At 45.3% G+C, this 23,157-nt stretch overlaps 1 protein-coding gene across 1 annotated transcript in view; it reads left to right on the forward strand.

The window, feature by feature from the left end:
• The window catches only part of Lcp2 (lymphocyte cytosolic protein 2), a 46,265-nt gene extending 23,334 nt beyond the window's left edge, over window positions 1–22,931 (forward strand). Inside the window, exons 7-21 of the mRNA XM_032913837.1 lie at window positions 222–420; window positions 2,706–2,803; window positions 4,247–4,295; window positions 4,398–4,481; window positions 7,171–7,190; window positions 7,311–7,330; window positions 7,430–7,537; window positions 8,951–8,981; window positions 10,956–10,968; window positions 11,640–11,769; window positions 13,950–13,999; window positions 16,963–17,057; window positions 17,755–17,832; window positions 19,236–19,391; window positions 21,210–22,931. Coding sequence (XP_032769728.1) covers window positions 222–420; window positions 2,706–2,803; window positions 4,247–4,295; window positions 4,398–4,481; window positions 7,171–7,190; window positions 7,311–7,330; window positions 7,430–7,537; window positions 8,951–8,981; window positions 10,956–10,968; window positions 11,640–11,769; window positions 13,950–13,999; window positions 16,963–17,057; window positions 17,755–17,832; window positions 19,236–19,391; window positions 21,210–21,332 — 1,254 coding nt within the window. The 3' untranslated portion in view covers window positions 21,333–22,931. The remainder of the gene's footprint in view (window positions 1–221; window positions 421–2,705; window positions 2,804–4,246; window positions 4,296–4,397; window positions 4,482–7,170; window positions 7,191–7,310; window positions 7,331–7,429; window positions 7,538–8,950; window positions 8,982–10,955; window positions 10,969–11,639; window positions 11,770–13,949; window positions 14,000–16,962; window positions 17,058–17,754; window positions 17,833–19,235; window positions 19,392–21,209) is intronic.
• Window positions 22,932–23,157: the final 226 nt, after the last annotated feature.

Raw genomic sequence — 23,157 nt, forward strand, 5'->3', positions numbered from 1 at the left:
CTGGATCCCTGCCATAGCTCCTCTTGAGTCTTCCCATGCTCAGCCAGAGACTAGTCTTCAATTCTGTCCCCAAAGCATGGGTTTCTAGTCTCTGAGGCCATCACAGACAGATCTGCTGGGAGGATGCTGGGGTCCTGGGCAGAGATCTCATAGGTTCATGCTGTAAAATGTTGCCTTATGACACCTGTATGAGTTGTGACATCCCTCGACTGTGTTGACAGGAAGATGACTATGAAAGTCCCAATGACGACGATCCGGATGGGGAGGATGATGGTGACTATGAGTCCCCTAACGAGGAGGAAGAGACGCTAGTGGACGATGCTGCTGACTATGAGCCTCCACCCTCCAACGATGAGGAGGCTCTGCAGAACTCCATCCTGCCCGCCAAGCCTTTCCCCAACACCAACTCCATGTACATTGGTAAGGGTCTCATCGCAGCCCGCTAGTCCTGCCAGCCCTGGGAGAAGCCGCCCATTGAGCTTCTCCGGGTGCTGATTCCTGCTCAGCTTCTGAAAAACTGGTGGCTTGAGGCCAGAGACTCTGCCTCTCTGGCTGTTTCCTTATGAGTAATACAGGCTAATACTAGAACAGACGACAAAGGCTTGATGGGAAGAGGGTGGTTATGTGGCACCACCATCTACAGAAGGTCATAAGAAATATGAGGGCACTCAGAGGGATTGGTTCTGCCTTTACAATGAGACAGACTTTAGGATGTTCCTCATTTACCTGCTGTCCTGCACTCACATGTTCTTCCTCATTCATTCATTCATTCATTCATTCATTCATTCATGAAGTCACGAATGCTTCTCCTCTCCTGTTATGAGCCAGACACCATGTGCTGGAATCTACCAGGAAGGAAGATGCACCTTTATCCGGTGGGAATTACTTTCTAGAAGAGGAGGTAACAGAAAATGAACATAGGCACACTCGGTTTCCTCTGCATCCAGGGGACACTGTGTCTCACCCTGGGAGCTGTGTTGTACCCTGCTTCAGACTGCGCCCCACCACCTGACTTTGTGTATTGAGGGACAGAACATGAAAGCTAACAGGCAGGGAGCTTCAGCCATCACTGAGGCTATTCCAGAGCAGAAAAGGGAAACCAGGCTGGTGAGTATCTCTAGGTGCCTGTCACAGAGACACGGAGTGAGCATGACGGACCCCATCCTTGAGCACTCCTGGTGAAGTGGGTGAGGCAACACTAAGCTAATGCATCCTGTCACTCCATTAGGCCAGCACAATAAACGGGTTTGCTCCTTCAGGGTGTGGTATTTGAGCGACAGTCTTCAGCTGATATTAAATACTGAATGGCAAATGAGGAAGGTTTGGTTAAATGATGCCGAACAGGGTAGGGGAGGAACATTTGAAGCACATAAAACGGCAGTGCAGAGGCCCTGAGGTCCCACGGAACATGGGCTATCCGAGGAGCTGAAAGGCAGCCTGTGGTGTGCATACCAGGCTTCCCCTGGCCCCTTGCCCGAGCCCCTTCCTTCTGGAAGGGAAATGATATTCTTCATAGGGCCAACAAAAGGGTAGATCAAGTCCTCAACGGCCTTTCCAGTCTGAAGTTCCAGACTCCTTCCTCAATCTTCCCCAAACCAACAGTTAGTCAGTCTGTTAGTTGGGGTTTCTGCAGCTCGGATAAGCCTCCAGGGCCAAAAGTACAGGATGCTAGAGGCATTTGCTGCTCCTGCCTCGCTGTCCCGTGCTGGCCTTTCCCACCCAAAGGGGTAAGAAATCCCAAACTTGTCAAACTGGTTCTGGGAAGTTCTATGGCAGTCGGAATAATGTGTCTGTCTAGGGCGAGACCGTGGGCTGTTTAATTTGGTAACAGAATTGAGAGCCAGCCCCTCCCTGTAAGGGAGGGGACAGACAAAGGACGAAATAGGAGAACATAGCAGCCCAGAGTACCTGTGAAGGGAAGGAAGCGACAGAGTGAGGAGCTCATGAGGGTGGCAGTGAACTTAATCCTGTGCAGTGTGAGCATATGCATGCAGGCATGCACACACGTGTCTCTGTGCATGCTTAAGTGTCAGCGTACACTCATGTTTCACGGCATAGGTACATGCATGTGCATGTTGAATACACACACTTGTGCTCTATATTTGCAAATGTACACATATATGCACAGGGATCATGTGTGCATGCACATGAACCCTTGCTCGTGCACACATGTAGAATTTGTATCTGAAAACACTGGGGTAATTCTCTAGAGGCTTCCTTTGGCTAGAGGTGTCTCAGATATTACCTGTTTGTGTGTAAGTTCTGTGGGAGTTATTCCAATGTATAAGAAGACTTAAACCAAATCTGCAGGATGAGGGACAGATCTGGGCCAAGGACTTCCTGCCTCCTGTAGGACCCAGGCTGGGTCTGACTATATGTCAAATTCATGCTGGTACCGGTGGAGATCTGGAGGAGGACCCTGACACCTAAAGCTACAGTCAGGCACAACATGTTCTAGAAGAAGCCTAACTTAGACAACACTATTCAAACGTTTTAATTTTTTCTCTTTTCGTTTTTTTTTTTTTCTTTCTTGGTTTTTGTTTGTTTGTTTTTGTTTTTCGAGACAAAGTTTCTCTGTGTAGCCCTGACTGTCTTAGAACTAGCTCTGTAGGCCAGGCTAGCCTTGAACTCAGAGATCCACCTACCTCTGCTTCCCCGGTGGTATTAAACGGCTCTCCTTTCTTTTTAATATTGTGTTTCCGCAGACCGGCCTCCCACCGGCAAGGTCTCCCAGCAGCCTCCGGTGCCCCCGCAGAGACCAATGGCCGCCCTCCCTCCCCTGCCAACAGGCCGGAATCACTCGGTAAGCCTCCTCCCTTTCTTCCAGCCGCTTTGTTTCCACAACAATTCGTTCTTCCGGTAGACAGAAAAGGAACTAAGCATCTTGACCTAATTCTAAGTTTGTAAGAGGCGGTTATGACAGGAAAAATGCACACCCTCACGTTCCGCTCAGTGGTTCAATTTTGTGATGACATAGAAGCAGTTTCTATGTATAGCATAATGTTTATTGGCAGTTTTTTTGGCACCAAAAACAATATGAACTGCGTGTATAATGAGATACTCCCCTTCTCCAATATCATTGTGCTACTTCCGCTATTTAACTGTGGGAGAACCAAGTCTGGCCTGGCATCTTCCGGTGTTGCCTAGACTCTCGAGGTAGGCCTCCCCGTGCAAGCAGCGCTGCGCCACCTGCTGGCAAGGTCAAGAACTTCCAGGGATGAACGCCTTCAGACCACAAGATTTCCAAGCCCATGAGAGAAACAGTGGCACCGAGCCCCACTTTCCCTTTTCATTCAGCATTATAGTCCAGCTCCTATGGAGGTCACATGAAGCTCAGTCTAAAGGAGTCATCGATGTGCTCTTTCCGCAAGGGGCCAGGACAGACCTAGGAGGGGAGATTGTGGTGGGAGGAAAGGCATTTTGCTTTCGAAATCTGAAGCCTGGCACCTCCACCACTGGGAGGCAGGCTTTGCCCATCACATCAACAGATATTGATTGGGCTGCTACTTCACACCAGTGTCCTCTGTGCCGGGGGAAGAACACGGAACAGTACAGAATGTCCCGACTCTCATACCGTGTTGCTATCAACAAGCACACAGATGTAGAAATGACCGGGTATGTGGTTAAGGAAGACAGGGGGCCGAGTAATATGACAGAGTGTACAGAGCTGACACCGAACTGGCACAGGACGAGCCAGTCATAGGGAACGCAGAAGGAACATCTCAGGCAGAGGAAACATAGGCACAGAGATGTTCACGAGTAGGTATGAGCTTTGGGTTTTGGGAGAACTGTAAGGAGATCCTTATTCGGGGACCATGGAGCATTAGCGAGGAACATAGAAATGGCTTCAAATGGTGGGCAGGGCATCTACTGTGGGGCTTCATGGGGGTGGGGGGTGGAGTGGTAGGGGTGGTGGTGTTGGTGGTGGTGGTGGTGATGGTGGTGATGGTGGTGCATGTTTCACTTCTGATGTGACTAGAACCTTGGAGGGCTTGGTAGGGAAGTTTCTGCTTAGTTCTTTCTTTGCCATGCAAAAGGCTGGAGCATGAGAGAGTGAGGAAGTTCAGAGGGGCACGACCTCAGCAGCTCAGCTGACAGATGGGACAGCTAGCTGCGGGACAGACCTGAAGGTGGAGAAAAGGGATCCAGATACCTTTGGGGAGGGGAAAGTGGGAAAATCTCCAAACATTTGGACTGGGTTATTATTATTTTTTTTAATTCCATGCTGCCACTGTCTCCGGCCCAGCCCAACCATGAAGAATCTAGCAGAAATAGGAACCATAAAACAGCAAAGTGTAAGTACAGGGTGCTTTTTGCCCCCCCCCCAGCCCACCCACCCAATTCCCAGCCGGATGCTTTCTTTCTTTTTTAACCAACCTCAGCTTTCTCTACTCCAGTGCCTGCTCCATCAATAGACAGAAGCACAAAACCTCCCCTGGACCGCTCATTGGCTCCTCCTCTGGACCGAGAGCCCTTACTGGGTTGGTATTGCTCATATTTCATGCACAATAATAATGGCTACGTTTATAGAGTGCTAAGCACACACATATCACACACACACATACACATACATACATCACACACACAATCTTGTTTTACTACTGGCACAATACTGTAAATTCGTGAGAAACATCCTCATTTTACAGAGGAAGAAACAGAGGCACAAAGCAATAACTTTCCAACATCCCTCAGTGACCAAATGAGGAAGACAGAGACCAAAACCCAGATCAGCCTGGTGCCAGAACCCCTGCTCTTAGTCCCTGGGCTATGCCTGCTCCACCAGGCCTGTAAGCTGTGTTCACTTTGACCAAGACAGGGCAGGATGGAACCTGGTACTCAAGGGGAAAAGGGGCTGAGAGGCAAGAGCACCAGGAGAGCTGTAGTCAGCTATTTTGGCTGCTACTTATCATTTTGCTGACCCAGGGGATGTTGCGTTTTTAGGCCACAGTCTCCTGGCAAGGAGGAAACATTTGCTAAAACATTTGGATGTCAAAATTGCCTTTTGCTGTGGGTGTGTACAGTTGATAAAACACTATGGACTTTTCGCACAATTTACTCATGGTTCCAGCTCCCCTTACGTAGAGCTATTCTTTAATTCAACTTAGCTACAACTTACGGAGCAGCTAGGATGGGGCAGGTGCTTTACATCCTTGGGCCAAGTCAGTGAAGGGGTGTGTTCTCTCCACCTCTCAGATGACAGAAGGTCAGAGAGGCTAAATAGCATGCCCTATTTTGTATAGGTGGGTTAAGACTTGAACCCATATCTTTCTGACTTTTGCACTGAGGTCATTGGCTTTGAACTTGCTGTAGACAAGGTCTGTCTGGGCAAGAAGTACGTAAAGTGAGTAGATCTAGGCTCCATACTTTCTCCTCTTCAGTGGAACTCTGAACAAGGCCTTTGCCTTTTGGCCTCGGACTTCTCCTTGGTTGGCAAAGTGACGTTGAGACACCTTGGATTGGAAGCTGCAGCTTGTTGTCATTTCCCTGACTCCCGGTCTGACTCTGCCGAGGCATGAATTTGGGGTTCACTGTAGAGAGCTGTACACAGCGTATCAAGAGAAAGGCAGACAAGACCCAGATTTGAACCCTGCTCACTAAGCCAGGGCACCAGGAGAGTGGGATACAGATGTGAAGACTTCACAGTCATCTTTATACACAGCTCACTCCTTTAAAGAGTCACCTTTTGTTATTTCTATAGACATTTTAGAGATAATGCTTCCTGATGACACATGTTGGAGCTTTAAGTCACATCTTTGTCCATGAAGCTGCTGAGGGACTAACTTCTTCCACTGATGCTTAGCCTGTACATCAAGCTCCTAACATGGCCAGAAAGTAATACACACCACAAGTTTGCCGCTTATTTGGTTGATTTGTGTCTTATAAATCAAATACTTTCTGAAAAGGGAAAGTGTACCTCGGTCAAAGAATATTAATATTACTCTATAGATAAGATGTTTGATCTCAAACTCTGAATGTTTACTAAACGTCTTGTGTGCCACGGAATGCTCTTCCCTTGGCCTAGTGAGTTCTTCAAAGTACACAAGCATCTTAGACCTTCTTGGGTCAACCATGAATCCAGCCCTTATGGGATGCTGGGAATATGTGATTCCAGGTGGATAGCATCAGTATGTACTTCAGGGTATGAAGTAGGAAAAAGTGGGAAAGAAAGAGGAGCTAGCCAGCATTTGTCAGCACTCAGCCATCCTGTCCCTGACCTAACATATAAATTATCATCTGGCCCTTGACACTGACTTCACAGCCAAGGTACCTAAGATCCAACCTGGTCAGGTATTAATAAGGCCTGCTCCCAGATCTACAGGAACCTTATCGATAATGTTTTTAATCACATAGAAAATAAAAGTACACTTAACCCATGGGATCTCAGATACCATAACCATAAGTTGTTTTGAGTAACTTGGCATTGAAGAGCCCTCGGGTATAAATACTTGGCTTCAATACCATCTGTCCTCAAAGAGATCAAACAAGTGAGCAAACAAAATTCATTGCCATCACTACCACCACCACCATGATGATCACAACCGCAACCATGACCATAACCACAACCACAACGACATTGACTGCTACCACCATGACCACCATCATGGTGAACACAACCACAACCATCGCCACCATCATTACCTTGACGACCACCACCACCACCACGATCATAACCACCTTCACCACTACTAAAGTGGTTTTGGCACAGCAGGACAATTTCCTAAAGCCCTTGTTCCCAAGATAATTCTTTTTTTCAGAAACCAAATGGGAATAATACCAGGTGTACCACAAGATTTGGAGGAAAATTATACCCTCATGACTCACTGGTTTACTTCAAAGTTCAGAATAGGCCAGACAACAGATGCTTAAGCCAATGAAAGAGACATAGAATTCCAAGAAGACATTCCCCCACTTGATGCTCAGCTGTACCGAGTCACATGTGGAAGAGAAGCTCAGATCCCACAACCCCATTAGCAGTGCATAGGACGCTGTTGGCAAGCAGGTGGTATCTTAAGCCTATAAAGTCAGGTGTTCTGCAAAAGACCCTTTGGATCCGAAGCCCCAGCATAAAGTCAGTCTTCTCTGGAGATCCAGACACGGTTTTCATCAGAATCTGTTTTTCAAACCTCATGCCTGTCCCACATTTAATGTTCTGCTCCCTCTTATTTACAGGAAAGAAACCCTCTGATAAGGTAGGCGGCTTTTCTGGTTTGTTTATGGTTTTAGTTTTTGTTTGTTTTGATTTTTTTTTCTCTCGTTCTGACTCTTTGGAAAGAGCTCAATTCTCACGTGTCTTCTCTAATGTCTTGCAGCCCTCCGCTCCACTGGGAAGGTAAGCCCCTGTTGTACTGTATCAAGCACCAGAGTTCTGCTGCGGATCTCTGCCCAATTAAAGTGGCTTTTTTAATAAATCCTTTCTCTTCCCACTCAGGGAGCATTTACCCAAGATACAGAAGCCTCCTTTGCCGCCAGCCATGGACAGACACGAAAGAAATGAAAGAATCGGACCCCTGACAGCAAGGAAGCCACCAGTTCCAAGGTGACTGTCCTATACTGCCTGAGTCGGGCCTTTGAACTCCAGTACTTAGGTGGTCGGGGGCTGCTTTCCTTGCTGGTTTGATGAAAACTACTGAGGTCTGCCAAGAGAATAGGAATCTAGCTGAGGAGAGGGCAAGCTGAAGTACTTAGTGGAGAGTGCAGTGTGGTTGCTGTGGGAGGCCTTGTCAGAAGCCGGTCTTGGTTTTTTGTTGGACTTCCCCTACCTTGGCAAACTGATGCCTGAACAGCTCACAGGAGCTGTACCTGCCGCTTTGTTTTATAAGGGAGCAGAGAGGAAAGAGGGCAGGGGACGGGGAGGGCTTTGTCTAGGCCTGCAGTAGCCGCTTCCGTACTGCTCAACCATTTTTACAACCACAGGAGGCTGAGCTCTGCTCTCGAAGCTTTACCTCTGCTATAAAATCATGTATGGTCTATTTACCAAATGGCACAAGTGTACTCGGGTTCCGGGCCAGCCCGGCCAGTTGGAGAGGGAACAGCGAGTTTCATTTTCTCCTCTGTCTATGAAGATTCATGACCATCGCCCTCGCTTGGCTGTTGTGAGGATTCAGTAAAGACTAAGGGCCACGATGTGCCAAGAAAATCCCGAGTCATTGACTTTCATAACATTTTAATGGATTATTTAACAAAATCAAAATCCATGAAAAACAATCACAATGGCCCAGATATCAAAATTTTCAATAAAACGAGGCAAAAACTGATGGCATGAGAAACGCCTGACATCAGCTACTCAACGTTCTTCCTCCCTCTCTCCCTCCCTCCCTCCCGTCCCCTCCTCCCTCCATCCTTGCCTCCCTCCCTCCCTCTCTCCTTTTCTCCCTCCCTTTCCCTCCCTTTCCCTCCTTCCCCTCTTTCCCTCTCTCCAAGGAAGTCCAGATGCCTCTTCAGCCCTTAGCTATTGTCAAAGCTGTTGGACTGGCCTGTCCATCTGTGCCAGTGGCGCCCAGGCCCTATTGGAAAAGCCTGGAGCAGGGACCTTTGCCAACTGTTTTCTTATTACTTGAAGGGCTGGCCCCGTGGTGGCTGGTTTAAAACCTCAGCAAAGAAGAATATTACTGAAAATGTTTTTATTTGCCTGGAAAAACATCTACTCAGTGAAATCTAATAGCTCCTAAAAGCTGACTAAACATATATATGTGTATAATTATGTAATTATTTGCTACAGCAGCTCTGTAGAACAAAGGTTTGCCTAGCTCAGCTTGTCACGATAACAGGGCATCCAGTGGCCACATTTCCCTTCTCTCCCGTACCCGGCGTTTCTGCTGGCATTCACAACTTCCCCTTTGGCCACGGCTCAGTAGGTTTTATTTCTTCTTATGCGATTTACTGAAATTATATTCTGGGACTGACTCTTTGAAACTCTTGATGCTCCCGTCTCTGCTCTAATTCCTTTCAGGCATGGAAGGGGACCAGACAGAAGAGACAATGTAAGTGTGAAATGTCGTTTAATAAATGCTTGGCACAGGGACAGCCAGGGTAGGCTCTGGGGAGGTGGGACTGCATCTGCCTTGCCCTCGTCTAAACTCAGGTAATGAGAGCAAGCTCTTCAAAGAGTCTGCTAAGTGCCAGTTTCTGTATCTTATTACTTAGAGTTATTCAGGCTGGATTGCCTAGCCCCTGGCTCTCTGGGAGGTCCTGGGATAGCTGGTTTCCTGCAGCCTTATCCCCAAGGGTAGTTAGCAAGGAGAGTGAGGAGCAGGAATAGAGGAAAGGGTCAGGAAGATGCTTTGGTTTCAATGGCCCTGGGTGACATCACTCTTTCTCTCTTAATGTGAGAAACTCACAGTGATGGTCGTAGCTCAGAGTGGTAATGGGCTCAAACTCGCACGGGCAGTAAATTCACATACCCTGCATCTGAATGTAGGTCTGTCTGGGATTCTCTGTACTCTGTGATCTCTTACAATAGTTAAAATGTATTGTTCTTAGTATTGTATCTCTCCATAGGGTGGGGCATTGCACACGCACCACAGCATGCATATGGAGGCCAAAGGACAATTCTGTGGAGTTGGATTTCTCTTTCCACCCATCGCGCTCTGTGTGGCATGTGCATTTTACCCACTGCACCATCTTGCTGGCTCCAGGCTTTGCTTTTATTGATGGCCACCATAGATGCCTTCTTCTGATCAGATGCTCAGCCAAAATGGCTAGTGTTTCTGTTGCTCTACATTAGATGATGTATTTGTTGAACTATTATGGAGACAGACACCCCAACATTTCACAGGCATAACTACACACCATCATGGAATGGTCTATGTGGACTAATGGAAGAGAAGGAGCTCTATGGATCAGAACCAAGGGTGACTTCTTAAAGGCAGTGAGAGCTGTGACAGTCCTTGAATGGTGCAGAGAACATGGCTGGGTTGCTCCATTGTCCTTCCAGTCCCAGGAATGTCTTAGGAAGAGGGGAGGGGATGATTATGGGCAACAGGCTACAGAGACATAGGGACAGAATGAAAGAGGGAAACTGAGGCTGACATCACATCCCTGAGGCACCCAGTCACTGATGGATTGATTCTCCTCTGAGAATCTAGGGTTGTGCCTTCCTGAGCTATAGGGGACACAGACTTGGTTCAGGAGAGCAGTGGCAGTCTGGGCGAACTCCTGCATGTTTATTTGTATGACCCATTGCTAAGATGGGTGATTCTGGCTTGCGTAGAAAGCTTTATTAATGCCAGGGGTGCAGTGACTAACTTTATCCTTAGAAAATGATCTGAGGAAGGTACCACTTCATCCCCATTGGGCTGGTCTAACCAACCAGTTCAAGTTGGTTCTTAGATTTCTAGTCATTGCAGTATCCCTTTTGACCCTCATTTCTTTTTGGGGGAGGGAGGGATAGCCTCTCTCTTCTCTGTCTCTGCAGTTGACATAGTAAGGGAAGAGACCTTGTAAACTTCACCAAGAATAAATGAGGAGCAAATACTGCAAAGAAGGGTTAGGAAGAGGGCTGGGGCTTTGGGCCAGGCAGGTTTGGGGGTGAATCCTTTCCTGCTCTCTGTGGTAAATGCTCAGAAGTACGAGTATCATTTCTATTGCAAAGGGGGTTCCATTCTTAGAGGAGAAAATCAACTGAAACACCCGTCTCTTAGAAACCTCATGAGAATAGTAAATGATGTTGTATCCGAGTCCTTTAGGAGCCTCATGACCTCTGTCAAGCTCGGCATTTGAGGGGAACCCCAGATTGGAATGTCTTTGGATGACTGTGAACACTAGAAAGCATTAACCACTTAGCACATTCTAGCTGGGTTGTGAAGAGCAGGAAGCTCTAGAAAGTTCTCCACAACTTACCTATTGTGGAAAGCTGCAACTGTTAAAGGAAGAGCCAGCCACATTTTTTGACTGGGGAGAGTCTTCTTAGAGTTTGGACTGTGACAGTAATACATTTCATTGTTTTTCCCTTGCAGGATGAAGATGATGGTATGTCTACAGATCTTTCTCATTTTCCAGTCTCATTCTTAAAGCTCTCATGTCTCTCACTTTCCTGACCATCTGTTAAGATTGAATTAATGAGTATGGAACACTACATGTCAATTAACATAAACAGACATATACCAGTTGCTACACCTCGTGGCCTTAGTAAAATGGGAATTACTTAGTTAGTTTACCAAGGAGAACTTAAGTTTATGCATGATAATTCAGAATACCTAACTGCACAGAAAATTTCATATATGTCTTGATAGAAATTCTTCTCGTATTTATACCCTCTAACATTTGTGGATACAGAATCAGAAACTGCAAATGAACAACATGGCGTTTGGTTTTGGCATTCAAAAAAAAAAAACACAAAATAAAAATTGTAATAATCTCTACTACATAAGGTTTCCCACTAATGGTTTTCTGCCAAATAAGCAGTTCAAAAATAAAATGAAAAATTCGCTGTACAGAACAATAGCAATTTCAAGTGATTCTGAGGTGGCGAATTATCTAGAAAAACCATTATTGTTCTACCATTTGTTAATTAAGCCTGATCGTTTGGATTTTCGTCTCACCCTTTCTATCAGCTGAGTTTGGTTTAAGTTGGGAAGGTACTCTAAATGTCCCGGATTTAAGTTCTGACTACTCATTTTTTTTTCCTTCTCCCTTCACAGTGCACCAGAGGCCTTTGCCTCACCCATCACTACCTTCTATGAGCTCCAACACATTCCCTTCGAGATCTACCAAGCCCAGCCCCAAGAACACATTCCCATTGCCTCACATGCCGGGAGCCATCTCAGAAAGGTTGGTGACTGTGCCACACAGCTCTAACTAACCACAGCGCCTGATGACATGTTCTAGCTTCACGTAGGCTGCTGTGACAAGCATCCTGATGGGCAGAAATGCAGGGAAGGAAGGCTTTGTTTTACAATTTAAGGTTCTAATCCAGTGCTTCTCAACCTGTGGGTCTCGACCCCTTTAAGGGGTGGAGGGTTGACAAATCAGATATCCTGCATATCAGATATTTGCATTACAATTCAGTAGTGGAATTACACTTTTGAAATAGCGGTAACATAATTTTATGACTGCGGGTCATCACAACATGAGGAACTGTATTAAAGGGTCACATCATTGAGAAGGTTGAGAACCACTGTTATAGTCCAACACAACAGAAAAGCCAAGGCGTGAGGGAAAAACAAGCAGCTAGTCACATCATTCCCACGGTCCAGAGGACGGAGGAACGAGTGTATCCACACGGCCTGCTTGCTTTTGTTTGCACTGGCTGGCTTTCATTATCTACAGTTCAGGTCCTGGCCCATGAAGTGGTACACTTACTGTGGGCCGAATCCTCCTACCCCAAGTAACTATCAAGACAATTCCCCACAGATCCACCCACAGGCCAATGTGATCTAGATAATTCTTCAGTTGAAACTGTCTTCCCAGGAGACCCTAGGTTGTATCAAGCCAGCAGTTACAACCAACCAGTGCAGCTTAGCACTGTGGTCAAAGCCAGGCAGCTCGAGGGAGAAAGACACGAGCCACCGTGCAGAGCAGTCTAAGGGAACGAGCAAGATGAGATTGGAGGACAACCTGAGCGGCTGGCCCTTCTCTGAGTTTGTGGAGTTTAAGGGAAGTGGGAGCTGACTTGTCCCACAATGGTCCCAGAGAACAAACTCATGGAGGGTGTTTTCACTTGCTCATTTCAAACAAACAACATTTAGAAACCAAGTAAACTGAAGTTGGAGTCCCTCTTCCACCTTGGATGGGGAACAGAGGATGTGCCTTGCCCCTGACGGAGGACAAGCACCCATGCTCAGGCGCTGTCCTCAGAAGGATTATTTTTATCATCATCATCATCATCATCATCATCTTCTTCTTCTTCTTCTTCTTCTTCTTCTTCTTCTTCTTCTTCTTCTTCTTCTTCTTCTTCTTCTTCTTCTTCTTCTTCTTCTTCTTCTTCCTCTTCTTCCTCTTCTTCCTCTTCTTCCTCTTCTTCCTCTTCTTCCTCTTCTTCCTCATCATCATGTATTTTTTGTCATTATTTCTCAGTCATAATAAGACCAGAAACAGAAGCAAAGACCTGTCTAGCTGAACCCAAGAAAGACCCCGATCATCCCTACACTATGCAGGAGAACCAATAGGCTACTTCATCTGCCCTCCAAGGCCCCAGCCCACTTGCCCACCAACTGCTTTAGTAGTCGAAAGAAGCCATCTCCTCACCTTGCAGACAGAAAACAGAACCAACAGCATGACCTATCCACCCCTACCAACTCTCTGGGGAAATTCCTAAAGGCCTCCCTTTGCCCAGGGTCCCCATGCCTTCAGTTCTTTCCGTTCCCTTCTCCCTCTGGCTTTCTCTACTGCTGTGTCCAATGGTTCGCATTATCCCACACACAGCTCTAGTCCTGTCTTCCATTCCTGAAAACTGCCAACAAGATTAGGTGTGCAGAGCAGACTTGGACGATTTGGGCTAATGGTTGGTGCTAGTGCTTAGCATAGAGGGGAGAGGTAGTGTTCCAGGCTCACCATAGATTTCCCTTCTCAGCCTTGCAAACGTTGTTGCTCTGATTCGGCAGAGCCAGCCCGGCACTCTCTCCCTCCATCCTGACTCCCTTTCTCTCTGCAGACCAGCACCTCTTGGGGATTCACTGTTCCCCCGAATGCCTGTCACAGTGTCCTCCTTCTTTGGCCATTTTATAGACCCTCAAACCCCAATTAAAAAGCAATTTTTACATTTAGTTTATAAGCTTTATGTTTACTGATCGCCTTTGGCTAGTGAGACATATTAGAGTTAGCTCATCTTGGGACACCAGTATATCAAATAATTTCCTCCTTAGCCCCCCTTCCATGACACCAGCGGTGTGTGGAGGGCAGCAGTGACAACGCAAGAAGGATCTACAGCCTGGCTTCTTCAGCCCAGCTACCCATGTAGGTCCCATCACCCTACCCTAATTTAAAGCTTGTTCTTTTCTCTGTTTCTACAGTAACATTGGCTTTCAGCAGAGTGCCTCCCTGCCATCATACTTCTCTCAAGGTTTGTACACTTGTGGTCTCCGCCTAGTAACATGTCCATGGGGTTAGAGGGTAATGGGTCTCAAAGCCTTTCAGCAAAGGCTTTGTTTAAAGTGTATGACTTCTTCGTTTTAACACTTAATTCAATGTCTGCAGGTTACCAAGGGCTGTTGGAATCACTCACACACACACACACACACACACACACACACACACACACACACACACTCACACACACACACACACACACACACACACCATCACCATCACCATCACCATCACCATCACCATCACCTCTGAGATGCCAGCTTTATCCCTGTCTTCCTGCCGAGAGCTTGGTCCCTAGGCTTCAGTAGAACTTGAAGCAATGCATAGCTTCCTTGTGGTTTCAGTGGGGAGTCTGCTCTCAGGTTGTGAACTGGGAAGCATACAAAACCCAGCCTCAGAGATTCCAAATCAAGCCAAATATGACAGCTCACACTTGCGATCTTGGGCCATGGGAGGAGGGTTAAGAGTTTACGTCCATCTTAAACTAGAGAGCAAATTTTCGGCCACTCTGGGCTACATGAGATCATGTCTCAGGAAAACAACAAAAGTTTCTGACGCAGAGGTTTTCCATTTCCGATGTTGCTGCCACTGTGTGTCTGCTGTGAGTGTTCCCAACATTGAGCGTGCGCACAGGTGCCTGGGAATGATGTTCAAACATGGATCTAATTCGGGAGGGCTAGGTGCCCCCTGAGACTTAGCATTTCCAGCAAGTTGATGCTATTGGTCCATGATGCTAGCAAAGGTCTGTGAGACAAAACTGCCCTGGGATGATTTTTAAGGCAAGAGACCTGCACATGTAACTTAAAGTTCTAGCTGAATGAATGCATGTTAAAATAAGGAGATCTTTGTCGTGCCTGGAAACTGGCCTAGTACTGTCAGATTCTCTGACTTGTTTTCCAAGAAAAGTTAAAAATAGGGCCTTTAAAGCAAAATCGCTCAGGACTTAAATATTGACTTAAAATGTTAACACTATGGTGAAAAACAGACACTTAAAAAAAAGTCATGGTCCATGCTCGGCTGTAGAACTGCGCATTTGTACCATTATGAAATTTCTCTGACTGTAGATCACAGTTGAGGGCTCCACAATCATGGAGTCTGCGTGGGTCTACGCTAGGTCCCCTGCATATTATGATTTTTAACTTGGGGTTTTTGTGGGACTCCTAATAGTAGGAGTGAGGATGTCTCTGACTCTTTTTCCTGGTCTTGGAACTCTTTTCCTCATACTGAGTTGCCTTGTCCAGCCTTGATTTGACAGTTTGTGCCTAGTCTTACTGCGTCTTCTTAGGCTGAGTTCGGTTGATAGCCCGGGGTGGCCTGCACTTTTCTGAAGGGAGACAGGAGGAGTGGATCTGGGGGAGACAGGAAGTGTGGTGAGAGACTTTGAGGAGTGGAGGGAGAGGAAATTGCAGTGGTGATGGTTTACAGGAGAGGTGAATAAAGAAAAAAAGAAAAAAATGTCATGGTCGACATGCAGAAATAGATTTTAAATATAAAATGACTTTAGTACGTTTGATCAACAGCCTAGTAACACATCTAATTTACACAAGCATCCCTTCTGGTGGGGACGTCATTCCTGGTGTGAGAGCCACTGCTGGTCCAGTGGCGGATATTAAAGCTCAAGGTTGAGATTTTTTTTTGTCATGTGGGGGTGCAGTTGTCTACTCACCCCAACTTTTCTCAGTTCTTCAAGCTTGCTGTTTTAATAGCACATCCTTTCCTCAGTGGATCCTGGTGCAGAAGCACCTGGGGTGCTTTGATGCATGGGGATTCCAGGGACTCCTGGTGCAGTGCCTTGGGGGTTCATACTTAGGCAAGGTTTGGGAAACACAGGCCTTAAGTCTCAGCCCTGCCTCTCCTGCATGGAATCTGCTCAGACTCTAAGCTTCTCATGCAAAAGAAGCTCTGCCCCTCTGGTCTCTTGGCCCTGGAGATTAAACATAGCGGACAGAGAATGCCTTATTTAAATCTAGGTAGATTCATGCTAAGCAGCATTCATCGAATGAATGAATGAATGAATGAATGAATGAATGAATGAATAACAGAAGAATGAGAGAACATTCTAGATAACAGGACCTTTCAGCTCTTTTCAGCTGGCCTAACACAGAAACCAACTTGGCACCCATAGTCAACACAGTCAAGCATTTCCCAAGCTGAGGAACTTTCCTCTAGATTTTAAGTTAACTCTACACAAAAAGAGAGAGTCTTAGAATAAAGGAAGCATACATAGGCTCTGTGACAAGCTCCCGGCTGAGCAGATAAGTTTGTGGTGTCCGTTAAGCCAACAGTTCTAATCTTAGGAAGCTGCAGAACCCAAACAAACAGAAAAACCATAGCAAACATTGGCTGTAAACCTAGCAGTATTCTTGAAGCACTTCCTTTCTTTCTGGGAACTGAGAACATAATTGCCTCTTCGTTGCTGCCAATGCAAGCTGTTGGGAAAGGATCCATGTGTGCTGGTGTGGCAGGCACCGACAAAGGGCCTGCTCTTTGGAGGTTCGTACTGAGGCACAGAGTAAAACAATTGTGGCTTAAAAGCAGGCCTGTGTGATGCTGCATGCATGTTCAGGGGCCCACATGATGTTGTTTGCATGTTTAGGGGATTACATGATGTTGTATACATGTTTAGGGGACCACATGATGTCGTACACATGCTCAGGGGATCACATGATGTTTTATGCATGTTTAAGGAAACACATGATGTTGCTTGCATGTTTACGGGATCACTGAAGCATTGGGGTCTCTTCTCTCCAAGTTTCTGCAGCTTGGTACAGAACACTACCCAAGCAGCCCTTGTAGCTTTAGAGATGGAAATTATTTTTCCAACCTCTTTTTCTTGAGAAATGAATTACTCTATGGGAGCCTTCATGATGAATGTGTTATGAAACATGGAAACAATGGCTGATGGGAAATTAATCTTCAAAATACTTTGCTTCGAAGGTCCCAGCAGCAGGCCACCTGTCAGAAATGAAGTCAGAAACTTACCTTTGCCAGTTCCAAACAGGCCTCAGCCTCCATCTCCTGGGGAAGAAGAGGTAATGCAGCTGTTTCTGATTTGTTTGCCTTTTTTTCTAGCAAAGGGACTTTAAGAAGCTGTAGTTGGCTGTTCTGCTGTATTTGTGTTCTCTGTTAGAATTTCGTTGTTACCATTCAATTCAAAGAGCATCTGTGTCACTCAGCGGTCTAACCCTTGCCCGAGAGTGTGTGAGGCCCCATCCTGGATCCACTGCATTGCACACAATAAACCAAAGACTGAGGGGGAGATGTAGACAAGAACTAATGTTTCCTTTAGTGTTCTCGTACAGCCTTCCAGGGGCATTAAGAAATGAAAAACATAATCCTATTTTTTTCCATCTGTTTCTTGGTTTCTAGCCTTAAATATGGAATTCTCTTGCCGCTCCATTAGGACAGAGTTTTCATTAAGTATGTTGCTACGATGTAATAAGCTGAAGAACTTCCTCTGTCTCTGTCTTTCAGGAAGAAAGGTTCCATTAATAAGGGGGGCTCCTTCACAAATGCCTTTGCAGTCAGTGACATGATAAGAAAGCAGTCCACACAAAACACCTTCCCTGCAGCCCCTTCTAAGTGATTCTGGTCAAGAAAACAAATGTTTCAGACCTCAGAGAACTGAGGGGGTGATTTATGGGAATTATTAGTTGTTTTTTTTTTCCTTTTTGCTTTGTTTTTATAACTACAGAACTTACAGTGCTTTTTAAAAATTTCTTTTTGTAGTCTCCATTAGACGAAGAATGGTATGTCTCTTATATTACCCGGCCAGAGGCAGAAGCTGCTCTGAGGAAGATAAACCAGGTACCTTTCTACCACGTATTGTCATGCAGTTATAAATATTAGTGGGGAGAGGAAAAGGTTATCGACACACACTGGGTCTCCAGTGTGAGCCAGTTCCCGCTGCCAGGCGCTGTTCCTTTAAGACCCGTCCGTGTGTCCATCCTACTTGCTAGCATCCATAGAACCCTTTCTCTGAGTGGCTGTCCATCACTTGTCTAGCAAAAATTCTAAATTAAGGTACTTGTGTATCCATTGGCACATATTAGGTAGTTTCGTGAATGAATCAATGAATGAGTGTGTCTCTTTGTGGAGGGGGTGGGAAATCAAATGAATCATGTAACATTTCAGAAATCTCACTAGTTCATCTTCCTCTTAACACCCTGTTATCGCCCAAGTTCACGAGAAAGACTCATGTTAAAGGCATATCTGCAAAGCCTTCTAGAAATTTCTAGCTAGTCTTTTGATATTATAAAGTCTTAAGCAGGTCCAGTACTGACCAATAACCCTAAGTCTCTTGACCAGAGATGGAAGGACAACAGCCCTTCATCTTTCACACTGTTGAGGCCACAACAACTATTTTCAGTCTCAGCAGCAGATTTGATCCCCTGGAGGAGATGGTTTTTGTTTTTTTGTTTGTTTGTTTGTTTTAAATCTGGATTCCTGAGTCTTAGGGAGTGCAGCATGGGCTGAAGGAGTCTTCATACTCTCCAGGTGTTCTGAACTCAAGCCAAGCTTCTGATTCACTGGTCCAGTGGGAAGTTCTTTTACCAGACATGTTCTGACCAGCTCAATTAACTCTGAATCAAAGGAACAAAGGAACGCTGTTATTGAATATTGATGGCTATTTAAAACCCATTCTAATTAAATACATAGAGGAAGGAGTGATTTACATGGGTCTTACTAATTAGCTCTATTTTAATATTAGGTTTTTGTCATGCTGCATTACATTGCAATTATTCTTGTAGGAAAATTTAAAGTACAGAGCAAATCTCAGGCCCTGTAAGTACTGGGGAAAAGGTGACAAGAATGTAGAAAGCCCACGTTCACTTTTGTTCAGGTTGGAGTAGAGGAGTGTCCATCTCACAGGCAAATGGTGCGTTCCATGTGGGAATGTGGAAAGGGAGGGCTAGCCAGTCAACAGAAGCGAGTAGCTATATAGAAAGTGAGCCGCCTTATTTCTTATGACCTTTTATCCACTCACTGATCTTTTGTTTTTACTACTGAAAAAATATTTGTTAAGACACTTCAGAGATACAAACTGAAACCTCAGATACAATCTCAGTTGTCCTTTTGAATAATCAAAGGATCGAGGTACATCCCCAGCCATGAGGAGGACTCAGTGTCACCTGACACCATGACAGCTTTAGCAGGGCTAATAATTTAGTACTATTGCTCCCACTAATAGCGAGCACCTATTCTTTTAGGATGGCACCTTCCTGGTTAGAGACAGCTCTAAGAAGACAGTGAACAATCCATATGTCCTCATGGTGTTGTACAAAGACAAAGTTTACAACATCCAGATCCGTTACCAGGAGGAAAGTCAAGTCTATTTGTTGGGTACTGGGCTTCGAGGAAAAGAGGTAAGGCCTTCCATCTTCATTCTTTGCCCAAATTCCATACCATAGAGCAGGCTGAATCACATGCTATTTAGCAGTTATGCTGTTAAACACCATTAGTGAGGCGCCCTCCATTGAAGGAGGAAGGAAAGAAGGAAAGCACTACCCATGACTATCTCCACTATAGGAATCTTTCTTGGATTTTCACTCTAAGTAATCCAACATCATAGGTGTTAATCTGTTTGTGATGCTTAGGACTGAACCTAGGGCCTTGTGCTTGCCAGTCAGGTGCAAGCACTGAACTTATCTCTGACCCCAAAGTCTAACATTTAAAATAACAATAATAATAATAATAATAATAATAATAATAATGATAATAATAATAAATAAAAATACATTTAGGAAGTGTCAGAGGCAGTATCTTCTGTTTTGACTTTTTGTGACCTAATTTTGGTATAAGATTTTGGTACTTCCATAAAACAATATTTAAAATACCGTAAGATGGGCTGGAGAGATGGCTCAGAATTAAGAGAACTTACTACTCTTGCAGAAGACAGGGGTTCTGTTCCCAGGATCCGCATTGGGTGGCTCACAACCTCTTTTAAGTCCAGTTTCAGGGGCTCTGATGCCTTCCTCTGGCGACTGTGGGCATCTGCACTCACACGGTGAGTTCACAGACAAGCAGGCGCACACACATACATCAATAACAAAACTTTTAATTTAAAATCCCATTGGGAAAGCTGAGAAGCCTAGATTAGTGATTACTGGGATATGCAGGGCATTTCTGGCTAACCTGAGATTTTTGGCTCTGAGAGATGGCCATATTACCAAAGGAGTGTTCTTGTTTGGCTAAGCCAATTTTTTGATGTGAAGATAAAATTAGGCTGCCTTTGTAGAGGGAACTAACAAATGTATTGTCTTAAGACGTTTTCTAAGGTTACCCTTAGAAACCCAGCTGAATGAAACATCTACAGAATGAGAACAGTTCACTGATGACTATAATCCAAATACTTCCCACCAGTGGCAATGCTGAGTGGAAGAAACATGATTTTGATCAAAAGTCTGTGTCACTTGCTCCCCATGGACAGGGCTGCATAATCTCTCCAGAGGCAGCATCACCTTCCAGTATTTCTCTTGGTCTAGCATGAACATACCAGTTTCCTTGGCGGAAGGTACCTGGGCAGCTTGTCTTAGAACATCTAGGGGGATGAATGGGACCAGTCTCCTTGGACTGGGTGGTCCAAAGACTTGGCTGCTGAGCACATTGTGAATTGGCTGCTCCACATTGTGAATATGGAGGTGACAGGGAAGGGCCAGTTACACTGTGCTAAAGCTTCACCTCCAGGGATGACCTGTGTGACCTCCTGGTTCTCCACACCTCCTAAGTTTGCATTGTGGTGCCATGGGGATTCAGAAACCCAAGAAATGAAACCCAGAGACCAATACTAAGCTGCCAGGTATCATGATGGAAATATTTGGGAGTAAATGAGCCACTATAGGGGTTAACATTTTTTATTAAAAAAAATCTTTTGTATGCACCACGGCACATGTGTGGAAATAGGAGAACAACTTATGGATAGAAGTTTTGTCCTTCCTCCATGTGGTCCTGGGGATTGATATGAGGTTGTCAGGCCTTTAAGCAGAGTCACCTCTTTGGCTCAACATAACGCTTCTATCTCTTACTGACAGTTGGCTGGCTATTGAGAAGGAAATCTCTAAAATACCTGACAAAGTTTACTCTTCCTACAACTTCCCTGAATTGACGCAGGTTAAAAGAACATAATTATGAAATGCATACTGTCCATTCCACTGATAACTTACCTACCCATTTGATTTTTCCAGGACTTCCTGTCTGTATCAGATATTATTGACTACTTCAGGAAAATGCCACTGTTACTCATTGATGGAAAAAACCGAGGGTCCAGATACCAGTGCACACTAACGCATGCTGCAGGCTGTCTGTAGCAAGTTACCCAAGAAACGAGCCTTCCTGACTCTGTCATCGGTGTGGCAAGAGCCTGACCTGAGCAAACGGACACCAGGACTAAAACAGACTGTCAATATGGGCCCTGAGTTCTGCCCTGTCCTGTAAAGTATCTGAAGACTGTTGAATACCACGATTTATTTATTTTCTTTGATGTTTATAAAGTGTAGAAGTGATCATGTTCACGTTTGAAGTCTAAGAGTGCATGGCAGACATGAGATTTTGAACATCCACCTCAAAATACAGTACTTTATACAGTAGAGAAATAATGTGGAACGAGCTGAAGAAGGACTGAAATGGATGGTTCTGGTTTTATAACGAAACTTTTGTCAGGCCAAGGCACAATCTGTTTTTTACACAACTTAAAATGATTAAAATTCATTTTTGGGGCAGCCATTACTTAAGAGGCTCCAAAAACTCCATTGTTTCTTATTTGGTTTTACAGGGTGTGTTTTTAATGTGTTCTTTTCATAATGAAATTAGTGTATGTTGGGATAATTTCCTGGGATTAAAGTTGTCCTTTGCTTTAGTCCTTTAGATCCTTAAGACAACTTTGTTTGGTCTGGGCTGTTATATTTTTGTTTTAAAGCAAATGTAAGCTACATTTCTGAATTTACAAGAAAATAGTCTTAGATTCGGTCATGCAGCTCTGCTGTTGAATACACTGGGGTTTCTGTTGCTTCTCTATCACAGTCCTCCATGTCTACATCCACGGAGGGCTCCCTCCTCTCCCGCCTTGAAAAACATTTTATAGTACTGAAGGTCTCCTGGGAAGATGAGCACTGCTTTGTACACACACACACACACACGCACACGCACACGCACACACACACACTTGGAGCCCACCTTCCTACTAGATGCTACTTATATTAGCTGCTTTTCAGTTAGAAAGTTTGACTTGCTCCAATGGTCACCTGTTCCCGTTTCTTTGGGCCTGCAACAATTCATATAGGATATTGAAGTAAGAGTGTGAGGCCATCCATTCATCTCGTGGTGGCTGGGAAACAAAGGGAAAGGACAAGAAGCAAATTTCCCTCAAGGTCTTCCACCTGCTGACCTAACTTCACCCTCCTAAGGCTCCGCCACTGCCCAATGCTACCCTGGTGGAGGGTGAAGACTCTTAACCTGTGGGCCTCTGGAGAATACCTGTCCAAACCCCTGCTCTGGTCCTCTGTCTCATTAACCCAACAAGTATGTTGCAAAACTGCTGTCTTGTCCCTCTTAGATGGGCGTTTAAACCCTTCAAAGCACCTCAGATCTCCTTTAGTTTTTAAGTTACACTTAACAAAAGGCACTGGTGGACTTCTGGTGTGTGTTGGTTTAACTCGCCATGTTTTACTTCATGATGGTGTGAACTGAAAGCAATGCCTGTGAAGCACAAATTGTACAGCAAGGTTTGCATTTTGCTTTGCCTGGGCCAGCAGCAGCTGGTATGAGATGTGAAAGTGTTGACTGGCCACGCGATCACAGGGTACGCATCAGTACTTCACATGTTTTATGTTGCAGGTGGTTTTCTTCTTTGGGCGGGGGGTAGGGGGCTACAAACACTCAATAAATTAAACAATATATTCAGTATTAAAGCAAAATAGAGTTTGTGTTGGGGGGACTCTGCCCAATGGCAGGCTAAAGTGCACGATCCGAGCATGTTTAAGGCCGGCCAGGCTGAGCTCTGATGGTCAATAGGTCACGTACAGTAAAGGAATTTTCAATTCACAGAATATCCCCTCACCACTGCAGGCCTTGTCAAGATATCATCAGTGCAGGGAGAAGATAATTTGCAGTACTGTTCAGGTTTCGCAACATGAA

The sequence above is a fragment of the Rattus rattus genome, chromosome 9, assembly GCF_011064425.1.
Source record: "Rattus rattus isolate New Zealand chromosome 9, Rrattus_CSIRO_v1, whole genome shotgun sequence".
In the NCBI taxonomy this organism is placed as follows: domain Eukaryota; kingdom Metazoa; phylum Chordata; class Mammalia; order Rodentia; family Muridae; genus Rattus; species Rattus rattus.